The sequence below is a fragment of the Scylla paramamosain genome, chromosome 26, assembly GCF_035594125.1.
Source record: "Scylla paramamosain isolate STU-SP2022 chromosome 26, ASM3559412v1, whole genome shotgun sequence".
Lineage (NCBI taxonomy): Eukaryota > Metazoa > Arthropoda > Malacostraca > Decapoda > Portunidae > Scylla > Scylla paramamosain.
The window spans coordinates 21,248,726-21,264,279 of record NC_087176.1 but is presented as its reverse complement, the minus strand read 5'-3'; the positions used below and the strand labels follow the sequence as shown (position 1 = coordinate 21,264,279).

The window sequence follows — 15,554 nt, the reverse complement described above, 5'->3', positions numbered from 1 at the left end:
AAATGGTTTCATAGTTATTTATCACACAGGAAACAGTTCACCTCCTACAACCACTACTTTTTCTTATATACATAAATGACTTTTATTCTTCAAGTGATAAACTTAAATTCATTTCATATGCAGATGACACTACAGTTTTCCTACAGAGTAATAATATCGATAATTAAACAAAATATCTATGTGGATAAAGAGTAACAAATTAACATTAAATTTAAATAAAACAAAATTCATGGTGACAAGCCCTCTTATGTCTCACCCATTGTGTCCACTAATAACAATAGATAATGCTTTAATAAATGAAGTGACTGAATGTAAGTTTCTAGGGATAACTTGATAATAAGTTGAAATGAAAAGATCACATTGACATCATTAACTCTAAAATATCTGTATTAACCGGTGTTATATTTAGACTTTGGGAATTTATAAGTGGAAAATATTTAAGACAAATTTATCTTTCATTAATGTATCCTCACTTACAGTACTGCAGTGCAATCTGGGGAGGAGCATATAAAATATACACTGATAGTCTTTTGGTCTCCCAGGAAAAGCTGCTTCGAATAGTGTTTCTCAAAAGTCAATACGCGCATACGAAAGAGTTATTTAGTAATCACAAGTTATTAACTGTCCCTGACATTATTAAAGTACAAAGCAGTCTATTTATTCATAAGTCCTTACACTCCCTCACCACAGACCAAGGTTTCACACTATTTCCTCACAATGTTACACGCAGACCTTTCCATTTTCGCTTATCACTGTATAGAACTTAACACGCAAAACAAAGCCTTCCCTTCAGAGGCTCTCAACAATGGAACACCTGAGTCACTCACTACGGATACCAATTTCATTTCATTTTAAAGAAAACTTATGAAAACAGTATTCAGTAACTATTAACATTTTAAATATTTACATGTGACACTGATATCTTGACATCCTTGTCAAAAATTTGTCATATATGTGTAGCATACATGTCATTTAATTTGTATTCGCTAAGCTCTGTATATATATTTTTTCTTTTTTTATGTAGGAAGGACACTGGCCAAAGGCAACAAAAATCTAATAAAAAAAAATGCCCACTGAAATGCCAGTCCCATAAAAGGGTCAAAGCAGTGGTCAAAAATTGATTAATAAGTGTCCTGAAACCTCCCTCTTGAAGGAATTCAAGTCATTGGAAGGTGGAAATACAGAATCAGGAAGTGAGTTCCAGAATTTACCAGAGAAAGGGATGAATGACTGAGAATACTGGTTAACTCTTGCGTTAGAGAGGTGGACAGAATAGGGGTGAGAGAAAGAAGAAAGTCTTGTGCAGCGAGGCCGCCGAAGGAGGGGAGGCATGCAGTTAGCAAGATCAGAAGAGCAGTTAGCATGAAAACAGCGGTAGAAGACAGCTAAATATGCAACAATGCGGCGGTGAGAGAGAGGCTGAAGACAGTCAGTTAGAGGAGAGGAGTTGATGAGACGAAAAGCTTTTGATTCCACCCTGTCTAGAAGAGCAGTATGAGTGGAACCCCCCCAGACATGTGAAGCATACTCCATACATGGACGGATAAGGCCCTTGTACAGAGTCAGCAGCTGGGGGGGTGAGAAAAACTGGTGGAGACGTCTCAGAACACCTAACTTCATAGAAGCTGTTTTAGCTAAAGATGAGATGTGAAGTGTCCAGTTCAGATTATAAGTAAAGGACAGACCGAGGATGTTCAGTGTAGAAGAGGGGGACAGTTCAGTGTCATTGAAGAAGAGGGGATAGTTGTCTGGAAGGTTGTGTCGAGTTGATAGATGGAGGAATTGAGTTTTTGAGGCATTGAACAATACCAAGTTTGCTCTTCCCCAATCAGAAATTTTAGAAAGATCAGAAGTCAAGCGTTCTGTGGCTTCCCTGCGTGATATGTTTACTTCCTGAAGGGTTGGACGTCTATGAAAAGATGTGGAAAAGTGCAGGGTGGTATCATCAGCGTAGGAGTGGATAGGACAAGAAGTTTGGTTTAGAAGATCATTAATGAATAATAAGAAGAGAAAGAAGAGAGTGGGTGACAGGACAGAACCCTGAGCAACAGCACTGTTAATAAATTTAGGAGAAGAACAGTGACCGTCTACCACAGCAGCAATAGAACGGTCAGAAAGGAAACTTGAGATGAAGTTACAGAGAGAAAGATAGAAGCCGTAGGAGGGTAGTTTGGAAATCAAAGCTTTGTGCCAGACTCTATCAAAAGCTTTTGATATGTCCAAGGCAACAGCAAAAGTTTCACCAAAATCTCTAAAAGAGGATGACCAAGACTCAGTAAGGAAAGGCAGAAGATCACCAGTAGAGCGGCCTTGACGGAACCCATACTGGCGATCAGATAGAAGGTTGTGAAGTGATAGATGTTTAAGAATCTTCCTGTTGAGGATAGATTCAAAAACGTTAGATAGGCAGGAAATTAAAGCAATAGGACGGTAGTTTGAGGGATTAGAACGGTCACCCTTTTTAGGAACAGGTTGAATGTAGGCAAACTTCCAGTAAGAAGGAAAGGTAGATGTTGACAGACAGAGCTGAAAGAGTTTGACTAGGCAAGGTGCAAGCACGGACGCACAGTTTCGGAGAACAATAGGAGGGACCCCATCAGGTCTATAAGCCTTCCGAGGGTTTAGGCCAGCGAGGGCATGGAAAACATCATTGCGAAGAATTTTAATAAGTGGCATGAAGTAGTCAGAGGGTGGAGGAGAGGGAGGAACAAGCCCAGAATCGTCCAATGTAGAGTTTTTAACAAAGGTTTGAGCAAAGAGTTCAGCTTTAGAAATAGATGTGATAGCAGTGGTGCCATCTGGTTGAAACAGAGGAGGGAAAGAAGAAGAAGCAAAGTTATTGGAGATATTTTGGCTAGATGCCAGAAATCACGAGGGGAGTTAGATCTTGAAAGGTTTTGACATTTTCTGTTAATGAAGGAGTTTTTGGCTAGTTGGAGAACAGACTTGGCATGGTTCCGGGCAGAAATATAAAGTGCATGAGATTCTGGTAATGGAAGGCTTAAATATGTTTTGTGGGCCACCTCTCTATCATGTATAGCACGAGAACAAGCTGTGTTAAACCAAGGTTTAGAAGGTTTAGGACGAGAAAAAGAGTGAGGAATGTACGCCTCCATGCCAGACACTATCACCTCTGTTATGCGCTCAGCACACAAAGACGGGTCTCTGACACGGAAGCAGTAGTCATTCCAAGGAAAATCAGCAAAATACCTCCTCAGGTCCCCCCAACTAGCAGAGGCAAAACGCCAGAGGCACCTTCGCTTAGGGGGATCCTGAGGAGAGATTGGAGCGATAGGATAAGATATAGATATGAGATTGTGATCGGAGGAGCCCAACGGAGAAGAAAGGGTGACGGAATAGGCAGAAGGATTAGAGGTCAGGAAAAGGTCAAGAATGTTGGGCGTATCTCCAAGACTGTCAAGAATACGAGTAGGGTGTTGCACCAGTTGTTCTAAGTCATAAAGGATAGCAAAGTTGTAGGCTAGTTCACCAGGATGGTCAGTGAAGGGAGAGGAAAGCCAAAGCTGGTGGTGAACATTGAAGTCTCCAAGAATGGAGATCTCTGCAAAAGGGAAGAGGGTCAGAATGTGCTCCACTTTGGAAGTTAAGTAGTCAAAGAATTTCTTATAATCAGAGGAGTTAGGTGAGAGGTATACAGCACAGATAAATTTAGTATGAGAGTGACTCTGTGACCAGATGGTGGAAAACTCGAAACGCAGCATCCAGCTTTGGATCGAAAATGAGGATAGACAAAGTAAGAGGGAACAGAAAAGGGGCTACTGTCAGTTGCCTCAGACACCTGAGTTTCAGTGAGGAAAAGAAGATGAGGTTTAGAAGAGGAGAGGTGGTGTTGTACAGATTGAAAATTAGATCTTAGACCACGAATGTTACAGAAGTTAATGAAGAAAAAGTTGAGGAGGGTGTCAAGACACTTAGGGTCGTCGACAGAAAGGCAGTCTGACCTGGGGACATTTATGGTCCCCTCCCCAGATGGGGACTCCGAGGCTGGTGTAGGAGTCGCCATGATGATTTTAAAATTTTTGAGTGAAGGGTGTGTGTGTTATTAGGTGCTTGTAGTTTTGTGTGGAGGAAGAGAGTTGTCTTTAGAGGGCAGGCTGTGACTGCCCCCTTCTGTTGTGAGACACAAAGGGAAACGTTCAGTGAGGTCACAGCTGGGTTTAATGATAAGTTCACAGCACCCCCTGAACAGTGCATTAGACCTCACTGGGAGTAATTATCGTTTCGGCAGGTGTCTACTGCCTCCTCTTGTGATACTATTAATATTAATATTATTATTAATATTAATATTATATTAACATATTTATATGTTAAGGTGTATTTATATGTAATTAACATGACTTATTACTTAGATATGCTGCATTATTATTAATCATTATTATTATTATTATTATTATTATTATTATTATTATTATTATTATCATTATTATTATTATTATTATTATTATTATTATTACTATTATCGTTATTATTATTACTAATATTGTTATTATCATTATACTATTGCTATTATTATTATTATTGTTATTATTATTATTATTATTATTATTATTATTATTATTATTTTTATTTTTATTTTTATTATTATTATTATTATTATTATTATTATTATTATTATTATTATTATTATTGTTATTATTATTAGTAGTAGTAGTGTTAGTATTAGTATTAGAATTTGTATTAGTATTGATATTACTATTATCATTATTATTATTATTATTATTATTATTATTATTATTATTATTATTGTTATTATTATTATTATTATTATTATTGTTGCTATCATTATTATTATTACAGTTATTGTTATTGTTTTTTGGGTACTATTGCTTTAATTTTCTTTAAACTTACGTACTGCAACAGACTTATGTAAATAATTGAAACATGTAAATAGTTGTTCGGCTTCACTGCTTCGCCTTTACATATAATAACATCCAAAATAAGTCCATAGAGAGCAAAAGCTCAATGGACGAATGGCTCACTACATCTGTATGTATACCAAACTTGTATCTTTCTAAAAATCAAATAAATATATCAATATCAATATCAGTATCTCTCTCTGTCTACCGTCTCCTACTCTCAGAAGTGGACACACACACACACACACACACACACACACACACACACACACACTTATTCACATGAATTGTCCAAAAGGCTTCATTATCATGTTCGATGACTTGTTAACCACTTCATGGTCATTGGGCGTATAATGGGTTCATTTGATGTGCATCTGAACAAGGTAACAGAGTGCAGACAGGTTCACAGAGACATGAAGTCCACTGCCTTCCTCGAAATTGAATGCCCAAAGAAAACGAAATGACAGTTCCTATGAGCGGTTAATTAAAGACCACTGGAGGCTAACACTAGTGAGGTTTCCAAAATGTGCGCAAGACCTCGGTGGAATCCAGGCTTAGGGAATTGTGAAGTTTTTGTGCTGCCTGAAGTCCATGAAGATCAATCGAGCCTTTGCCTACTAACTGAGGAGACGAGTGAATTTGAGTGAGATTCTTCGTGTTACTTCGTCAATGGGGAAAAAAAAAAGATACGTTCATACACTAATTATATTTCTTTTTATGTAAGTGGACCCACGTGCCGCTATGTCTGTTTTCTTGCTTGATGGTACTGCGGCGCCAAACTGAAATTCTTAAATATTTTAATTTAGTTTCTTACTTGATGGAAGAAAGCGGGTCCAGTGTTCCATAATCTTAAAAGGCACTTCAGAAGTGATATATATATATATATATATATATATATATATATATATATATATATATATATATATATATATATATATATATATATATATATATTATTAATTTTTTGCGTATGGTAGGAAGGCTTGATGTTCTACAGGTGTACAATATGAAAATTTTACTCTTGTTTCATCATATCACCTTCTATATTATGAGAAAAATTTTTTTTCTCTCGTGTCTTATAGTGCTTACTGTAAGATTATACATACAAACACATTATTATTATTATTTTTTTTTTTTTGGCATTAGTTACATAGCGGTTTTTTTTTCTAACTATGGATGTAATGCTTGGATTGGAAAAAATCCACATCGGTGTTCTAGACCAAATGGTGTCACTCTAAGATGCATGAGAAAATGCAATACTGTACTGCATCTCTTTCATACTGAACCCACAAATTTATTAAGTTATGGCTGCTGAAAGACACCTATGGAGAGAGAGAGAGAGAGAGAGAGAGAGAGAGAGAGAGAGAGAGAGAGAGAGAGAGAGAGAGAGAGAGAGAAGAGGAGAGGCATTACCTTCTAGGTAATTGTCTCGTCAGCAAAAAAAACTTGGACAACATTTCACTCGTGATTGTCGCCTGCAGGAAGTGTCCTAATTATGGCTGACTGTCAACCTAGTGATGCCTTCCACAAAACACCACGCTGCTTCATCACGCCATTCTAATTGAGGTGAATGATAGAGAGGGGTGCTTGTTACCTTCAGGTGCTCATCATCGTGGTGCAACTAATTTTAACGGATAAAAATACTACCACAAACTCTCTCTCTCTCTCTCTCTCTCTCTCTCTCTCTACACACACACACACACACACACACACACACACACACACACACACACACACACACACACACTTTAAATTTTATCGACTTTTTTAACTTTACTAAGGTACCATGCAACATCGTCTCTTTGGCAGTAAACTGGCCCGTCATAAACACGATCCCCTATCTTAAATTTTTTTCCATTCTTCTCAGTTCATTGCCCTTCTCGTTTACTCTTTTGTGTTCTAAAATCCACATTCTCGGCGTGTTTTTACATACATTCCAAAAATGTTAGTAAGTTCATCTGTTATGATGCTCATTGTTTCCTTTGCGTAGGAACAGGAAAAAAAAAATCGTATTGACGTTAGATATAAGTTAAGAATAGCCTTACCAACTGCAGCTGCTTGTAAATTCAGATTTAGTTTGAAATTACCTTTTGTGAACATAGTAATAACATTTTAACTTGTTGTAGACACAGTGGTGAAGGGAACTTCTACACAAAGTGCAGCGCTGCCTTGTAAGCTCCAGATCTTACAGCAGTCACTCAAATATACCGCGTCGTACATTTGTTTGCGAATACTGAGTGCTGCACATGCGCGGGACCAAACGTATATACCAGCACACCTTCCATATCGTCACACCAGACGTATGTACCGCCACACCTTCCTCACCGTCACACCAGACTCTCCCTTCACTTGTAAATAACCTACCACAGGATTGTCAGTGGCTCCTGTCTCAAATTAGTGACTTCGCCAGGCGAGAAGGGACTGGTTCCTTGTACTCAGCTTAGAGGTAACAGACAGGTGCAGAATTGGACGATCTTTGAAATTACTCATATTTACAGAAGTCACAAGGTCTACTGTATCATTTTAAATCTAGAACACAGAAGAAAAAAATGTTGGGTAGATCAGGGAGTCAAGAATCTTACGAAATAGAGGGACGGTCCGGGGAGACTGAACTCCACTTGTACCGCGGCAATCACTGTCCTCTGATTGGTTAGGCCTCTCCTGCAGTCATACATAAAAGTTTCCTTAATAAAATGACGCGAATCATTTTGACTCAGTGGACGAAGAAATATGGAAAATATTGTTTGAGCGAGTAGGGTGCGTTGGTTATCTTTTCGAATTGCTCTTAACTTTGTGAAATAAATGTTAACGAGAGTAGTGATACTCTTCTGTATGATAACACCTTGAGTATTCTGTGAGGGATTGGATTGCTGGCTGCTTTATCCTCTGGCTTTACCCTTTACATGAATTTTCCAGTGTTTTAAGACGTCGAGACAGAACAATTAAGCTGAGAAACAAAAGGGAATAATACCTGTTAATGTATGTTTGTTTTGTATAAAGCTGTACAGATGAGTATATGTATGTGTGTGTGTGTGTGTGTGTGTATGCAGAAAAAGTGGTGAGTATTTCATCTATGATTTGCATTCACCACTTCATTTGTTTGGGTGCCCTTACTGGAAAAAAGTGACCATTCATTCATCACTCCCCCCCACTCTCTCTCTCTCTCTCTCTCTCTCTCTCTCTCTCTCTCTCTCTCTCTCTCTCTCTCTCTCTTTCTCTCTCTGTGTGTGTGTGTGTGTGTGTGTGTGTGTGTGTGTTTGAGAGAGAGAGAGAGAGAGAGAGAGAGAGAGAGAGAGAGAGAGAGAGAGAGAGAGAGAGAGAGAGAGAGAGAGAGAGAGAGAGAGACATAAACGCAACCCAACACTGTACAGTGACAGAGAGCAGACGCATTATTGTCTTCGTGGGCGTGAACTTTTGTAACAAATGGGTGAAGTAGAACAGTTTTCTCTCTCCCTTCCACCAGTGACGGCCAGTAAAGCGTGTTGAGGGTAACTCATCGTACTGTCCCGATACTCCCCTGCCATCAGCGTCCCTCCGAGCACACCATCTCACCAGAGTGGGATTCCATCACCGAAAGCCTTGATTTATTGAGACTAACAGCTGTGATCTGCATAGTTTTCCAATGAATCTGTGAACGCTGGTAGGTGGAGAGCGCGCACGCATTCATGGCGGCTTTGAGATGAAATAGTACCTCTTCACGTGGATTTTTAAGGTTCTCTCTCGGATATAAATCTTACCGCAGACAGACGTGTATGAATGGCAGTGTGCCCTCCCTTCCTGCATATCTCACCCTTCCTTCTCCCTTCCCGCCCGGTTCACTTCAAAAGGAATTGATTCACCTTCACGATTACAGTACCTAGTTAACAGCACCAGTCATGATCTTTACTTACATCGGTGTCATCATCACGCCATTACATTACTCATGCCAGGCGTTTCCACGGAAATAAAGGAGCCGGATTAAGGTAAGCTGTTCTGCTAACTGATCCCAGCTATCCTTAGCAACGGTCAGTGCCGCTCACTGGGCGTCGTTCCAGACATAATTATCATTTATATCGCTGAAGCGTTGCGGTCGTAAACCAGCGGAGTTTATGGCCCAGTAGATTAGTACGCCACGAGAGGAACATGCATTATGAGGCTGTGGGTTGTATTTTACGTTTTGACCACCCGTGGAAAAGAGTAGTACCAATTTCGCTAGTGACTTCAGGGCATGCTCCTATCTTCGTCCCTGGCCTGAGCAACGCTGCTACGTGGCTCTTGACTCTTGCCTCTTGTTGCAGGTCAGAGAGAGAGAGAGAGAGAGAGAGAGAGAGAGAGAGAGAGAGAGAGAGAGAGAGAGAGAGAGAGAGAGAGAGAGAGAGAGAGAGAGAGAGAGAGAGAGAGAGAGAGAGAGAGAGAGAGAGAGAGAGCAACAACAACAGATTGAAGTAAAAAGTTAATAAAAAAAATAAAGAAAAAATAAATAAAGAAAAGCAATGTTAGTGAATAGACAGTAATGACCTTAAACGTTTATATATTATATACCTCGCACTTGATGGCGTGTGTGCTACGGAGGTAAAGGAAGAAAACATGGAGGCGGATAGAAAAAAAAAAAAGGCAATTCAAGTAAGTGAATGGACTTGGGGGACAGACATTATTGGTGCAACTATTACATGCACTCTGCCTCGGCCTGATGGAGGTCTTAGAAGTGTACGAGAGGACAATTTAGGGAAGAAGAGAAAAGAGGTAATTTTTACCAATTACTGGATAGAGATCACAGGTGTTGATGGTAAACGTGTCACTTGTACGTGTCTTGCATCTCATCGTGGCCATGCAGGTGGAAAAAATAAATAAATAAATAAAATAAAGAAGCAAAATAGATAAAAAAAAAAAAAGATCTATTAATGGTCTTAGATGATCGATCTCAGTAGTACAAATGTTACACACCTATTATTTTCTTGGTGTTCGTCACAGAAATTAAGGAAATAATGAGGATGAATAAAAAAAAAAGGTTATTTTTGTCATTAGATGGACAGTATTGATGGACTTAAAATTATAGCCATTATGAGTGTCTCATCTCACCTGGTGTGGGTCGCGAAGGTGAGGAAAGAGGGAGAAAGGTTAGAATGAATAAAAAAGTCAATTTGTTGTATAAATGGAGAGGGACGATAGAGTTTAAGAGTAGCTAATAATATAGAACCTTAAGTAATATTACTACTCGCTTTACTAACTAGTATTTAGGATGAGACTAGCTGCTCTTTTCCATTAATGATCATCCCTCCATTTGTTCCCGCACTTAGCAAGCCCGCGCCGCGAAGACTGGGCATTGCCAAAGGGCGGGACAATAACGTAACGATGGAAGCATTTTCCTTACCCATCCCATCCCACACTGTAGAAGGAGAAGTGTTCAGGTAAAAAAGTAAAAGCACTCCCACCATCAGTGTCAGTCTATGAAATGAAAAGTGTTTAATATGTACGAGTAGTTGAAAAGTATTGCCACCTTCCTCTCCCACAAGCTGTTAAGTGAAAAACGCTCATGTAACAGACGAAAGGCACTCCCACTCTACTCTGACCCGCAGTATGAAAAATGCCTCAACTATTGGAAAGAGCTCAACCTTCCAAACCTGAATTATGAAAAATGGTCAGTAAGTTTCGAAAGAGCCTCCCCACCCACCCACGCCTGTAAAACGAAGTCATTTTTAGTTGGACTCCTTCATTGGTCTTTCACCGATTTTTGGGCCTTTGGGAGTTGAGTGGTGGCCTGTACGCGCAAAGATAAGAGAAAAAATAATAAAATAAAATTATGAACTGAGACGTGCTGATGGTAAAGAAGTCGAGTTTGAACAAGAAAAACAAAATAAAAGCTGTTGTAGGAGAGCTTATTTGTTTATGCAAGAAATATTATACGAGTCATAGTGTGCACAAGTTCATTGGTAGTAAACTATTTTCATCTAATTATTTACTGATATTTGTGACCGCTGATGCTACTGCTGCTGCTGATAGTGATGCTGTTGTGGGACAGAAATCCGAGTTCATCTCTCCAAATTAAGAAACAGCTGAGATGCACGTTTGCGGTTTTGTCCATGAGACATTGTGGCCTCCAGTACGTATTGTTATCGGTGTGTGTGTGTGCGTGTGTGTGTGTGTGTGTGTGTGTGTGTGTGTGTGTGTGTGTGTGCACGAGCGAGCATGTGTTAGCTTCGTGGTGCATCTTAGCCTCGGGTCACCTCCAGACAGCAAAAAAAAAAAAAAAAAAAAAGAAAGAAAAAATCCAGCACACAAGGCAGGCAAGGCGAGTGTGTCGGCTTTGTGCACCTCATCATCACTTGACTCGTACTCCAATTCCCAGTTTCTACAAGTCCAGATTTAAATTTCGGTTTGAGTTTCACGCTATTACATATCGTTGTTTATATATTTGTTTATTCACGTAGGTGTTTATTTTCATAAATGTCAATTCTTCATTCATATATCAGTTTTTACTTTGTTTTATTTTTAATTGTAAAAATTATTTATTCTTATAACATATTTATTTACTCTTTTATTTATTTATTCATATTTACAGATATTTACGTGTACAGTTGTTTATCCGTTATCTCAACGTTTACTTTATAATATTTTCAGAAGTTTCAATTCTCTATTAATTTCTCAACTTTTATCTGGAACTCTGGTTAGGTCCAACGTGAACAACTCACTAACACCTTGACTCACCGAGTCTCGTAGAGGATTCAGCTTTCACCTCAATCGCTATTTATGAATCCTGGATACTGTAGGATGCTAAAGTACTGCTACTGCTGCAGGTGAGAGGGCATCGTCGCTCACTCCACCCACCATGCCACGAAAAAAAACGGTCGAGAAGGAGAGAGAGAGAAAAAAAATAGATTTATATATTAGAGAGGTAGGCTGCCTTAGAAGGGACGAGATAAGAAGGGATTTATCTTTCCTTTAAATTAAGTGTATTCTGTGAGACATAATAAAGGCGCAGCACCGTAAACTACGTGAGGGTGTAGACGAACCTCCTCCGTCACACGCTGCACCGCTTACTCGTGTGTTTTGTAACGTAACCCTTTAACCCTCTCCCTCCCTCACCTTCTATCTCGATGCCCCTCCCACCTTTCGTCTCTCCTTCCAAGCCTTTTTTTCTTTAGAACGCCTTAGCTTCCCATAGAACATCTCCCTAATGACTTGTCTGTTCTCTAACATCCATTTTTCTCCTCTTCCTTCTTTTCTTTAAATTTCATAACGAAAGTGTACATATGTAGAGCATAACTATCATAGCGTGAGCTACCTAGCACTGATTGCTGGAAGCTAGCGGTCGTTGCTGTGGATCACTGAGGCCTGTAGCAGTTAGTGAGCATTTTCCATACTTAGTGGCATTATGGGCCTCAGTGCTCCCAGGGATAACTGCATAAAGTGCAGCGCTTCATCACTGCATTACCACGATGGACTGAGCTGAGGCTTGTTTGATTGCTGCCTTATCAAAATATGAGTGCTTCAGAGAAGGCTATTACATCACCACCCCTGCATAATTCCCTTACATCGTCTACTCTGTCTTACCTTGTTTCATTGTACTATATTTCATTGTATATGAAAATTTGTTTTCTTCAGGTGGTCGGAAAAGAATAGATTAAAAAAAAAGAATATATACATTCCCCTTTATTTATTTATTTATTTATTTCTATATGTTTTATTTTATTTTGTGTTTGTGCTTTTCCTTTGTGACAGTTTTGTACAGCGTGTGCTGCTTTCCTAATTGTTTCCAAGCCAATTCCAGCCTTACTTTACCAGCTCTCACTTTACCAGTATATTAGCCAGTAGCATGAACAGCGGGAGTGACAGCCTCATTTTACCAGCTCTCACTTTACCAGTATATTAGCCAGTAGCATGAACAGCGGGAGTGACAGCCTCATTTTACCAGCTCTCACTTTACCAGTATATTAGCCAGTAGCATGAACAGCGGGAGTGACAGCCTCATTTTACCAGCTCTCACTTTACCAGTATATTAGCCAGTAGCATGAACAGCGGGAGTGACAGCCTCATTTTACCAGCTCTCACTTTACCAGTATATTAGCCAGTAGGATGAACAGCGGGAGTGACAGCCTTACTTTACCAGCTCTCACTTTACCAGTATATTAGCCAGTAGCATGAACAGCGGGAGTGACAGCCTCATTTTACCAGCTCTCACTTTACCAGTATATTAGCCAGTAGCATGAACAGCGGGAGTGACAGCCTCAGACCTTCACCAGCCTTGTGCGCGGACCTTCTAACACACACACACACACACACACACACACACACACACACACACACACACACACACACACACACACACACACACACACACACACACACACACACACGATTTAGGAGTAACAATATCGAGCGGCTTAAGACCTAATTAATAATGTTCAGAAGTCGTAAAGAAAGCGAACAAAATAATAATTGGCTTTATTGGAAAATATACAATCCTCACTTGATCAGCCGCCTTATGGACTACCGAGTTGAAGTATGTTATCCCTTATACCTGATGGGCTTAAATGAATTAAAACCAATCCAACGCAAAGTTACTAAAATAATATTAAGTCTAATGAACAAATCACACGAAGAGCGACTTAGAAAATTTGATTTACATCCTTTAACTCAACGAAGATTAAGAGGCGACTTAAAGCAAACGTTTAAAATTATAATGAAAGATATTGACAATATGGACTGTGGTAAGTACTTCACGATGGACCATTCAAATTATACGTAAGGAAATGGCACCAAAATTGTTGGTAAATCCTTCAACTCTCAAGAATCTAGAAGTTTCTTTTTAGATCAAGTCGTCAACTAATGGAATGGGCTTCCTCGAGACGTGATAGACTGTAATACCTTAGATACTTTTGAAAGACATCTAGATAAATAATGTACCTCAAATCCTCGGTTGTGTGCGTTTGCTAGCGAATAACTTTCCTCCAGGTGATTGGGGCATCTCATTTCATCTATTTTCATGCCTTCCTGCAAAAAATTCCTTCGAAGTTTTTACTTCTTCGACCCTGAAAAGTGGACCCTACACGACCTATATCATTGACACAATATATTGACTCATTTTTATTGCGCAATAAAATATCAAACTCTTTTTGATGTCTTCAGTATATTGTGTCATTCTTCAATACCGCCCCTTCACTGTCAATAATATTGCACAATAATATTGATCGTGTAGGGTCAGCTTAAGGCAGGGGTGTCAAACTCATTTATCCCAAGGGGCCAGATTTCACCTTCACATTCAATGTGCGGGCCAGATAATCACGTATGACCATAATAATATTAATAATAATAATAATAATAATAATAATAATAATAATAATAATAATAATAATAACAATAATAATAATAATAATAATAATAATAATAGGTAATTATATAATAATAATAATAATAATAATAATAATAATAATAATAATAATAATAATAATAATAGGTAATATAATAATAATAATAATAATAATAATAATAATAATAATAATAATAATAATAATAATAATAATAATAATAATATATTCTACCTTCACTCGCGTTTGCACACACGTAACCAAAAGATAAACCAGTAAAGAAAAGGAAGCATCATTTACCTTAATTCCTGGTCGTGCTGCTCCCAGAAACTTGGCACCTCTTGGTCTGTACAAGTTCGTCTATGTTTGGCGCCAGAGACTGAGCAATGGCTACTTTCAGTGTTGAGTTGAGGTGTTCATTAGTGAGCCGAGACCTGAGTCCAGACTTGTTCAAGTTCATCAGTGAGAAGAGTTGCTCACAGACATAGGTACTGCCGAACATTGACATAATCTTTGATGCCAAACATTTGATTCGAGGATATCTTGGCCCAACATATTGATAGAATGTACCAATATCAACACTTGAGAACTTTTCCTTCAACGCAGAATCGCACTGAAGATCAATTAGTTCTAACTGAATATCCTCTGGTGTCTCATCAGGATTTGCAGCGAAAGGATTTCGAAAGATCGAGAAATCACTCTCAAGGTTCTTTAAGTCTGCAAATCTTTCTCCAAATTCGTTCAGTAACTTGGAAATCATGTTGCAGTACTTTTCTCTGCTGATAATTCCACGAAACTCAGGTGTGCTTTGCAATGATTTCAGTGTAGGAAAGTGTGCAGCATTATTCGCTGCTAGTTGACGTTCAAAAAGTTTGAGCTTCACCTCAAAAGCACGAATGGACTCATGCATGTCTGTCACCAATTTATTGCGACCTTGCAGTCTTGTATTGAGCAAATTCAAGTGTTCTGTCATATCTACCATGAAGGCTAAATCTTGAAGCCAATCATAGTCTTTCAGTTCCTGGACATTTCTTCCTTTGTTATGCATGAAACTTTGTATTCCACTTCTTAATTCATAAAAGCGCTTCAGCACAATTCCCCGGCTTAACCAACGAACATCAGTGTGATAAGGCAGACCGTGAGAGTGAGTTTCCTCCAATAGGCAGTTGAACTGTCTGTGGTTCAGACCTCGCGCTCGTATAAAGTTTACTGCCTTGACAACAACATCCATAACGTGATCCATCTTTAATATTTTACTGCAAAGCACTTCCCTGTGAATTATGCAATGAACACTGTGAATTTGATGGTCTGAATTCAGGGTGAGTAGTTTTTCCTTTAACTTTGCTGTCACGCCAGCCTTTCTACCAACCATTTGAGATGCTCCATCTGTTGT

General features: G+C 38.9%; 1 protein-coding gene across 1 annotated transcript; it reads right to left on the bottom strand.

The window, feature by feature from the left end:
* Nucleotides 1–14,462: 14,462 nt before the first annotated feature.
* Nucleotides 14,463–15,071, bottom strand: LOC135113867 (general transcription factor II-I repeat domain-containing protein 2A-like). The gene has a single exon (XM_064029488.1). It carries the CDS (start codon nt 15,069–15,071, stop codon nt 14,463–14,465), a length of 609 nt encoding a protein of 202 aa, XP_063885558.1.
* Between the last annotated feature and the right edge of the window lie 483 nt (nt 15,072–15,554).

Excerpts from the sequence above, each read along its gene's own strand:
- LOC135113867 (XM_064029488.1), bottom strand. The coding sequence starts at position 15,071 with ATGCATGAGTCCATTCGTGCTTTTGAGGTGAAGCTCAAACTTTTTGAA.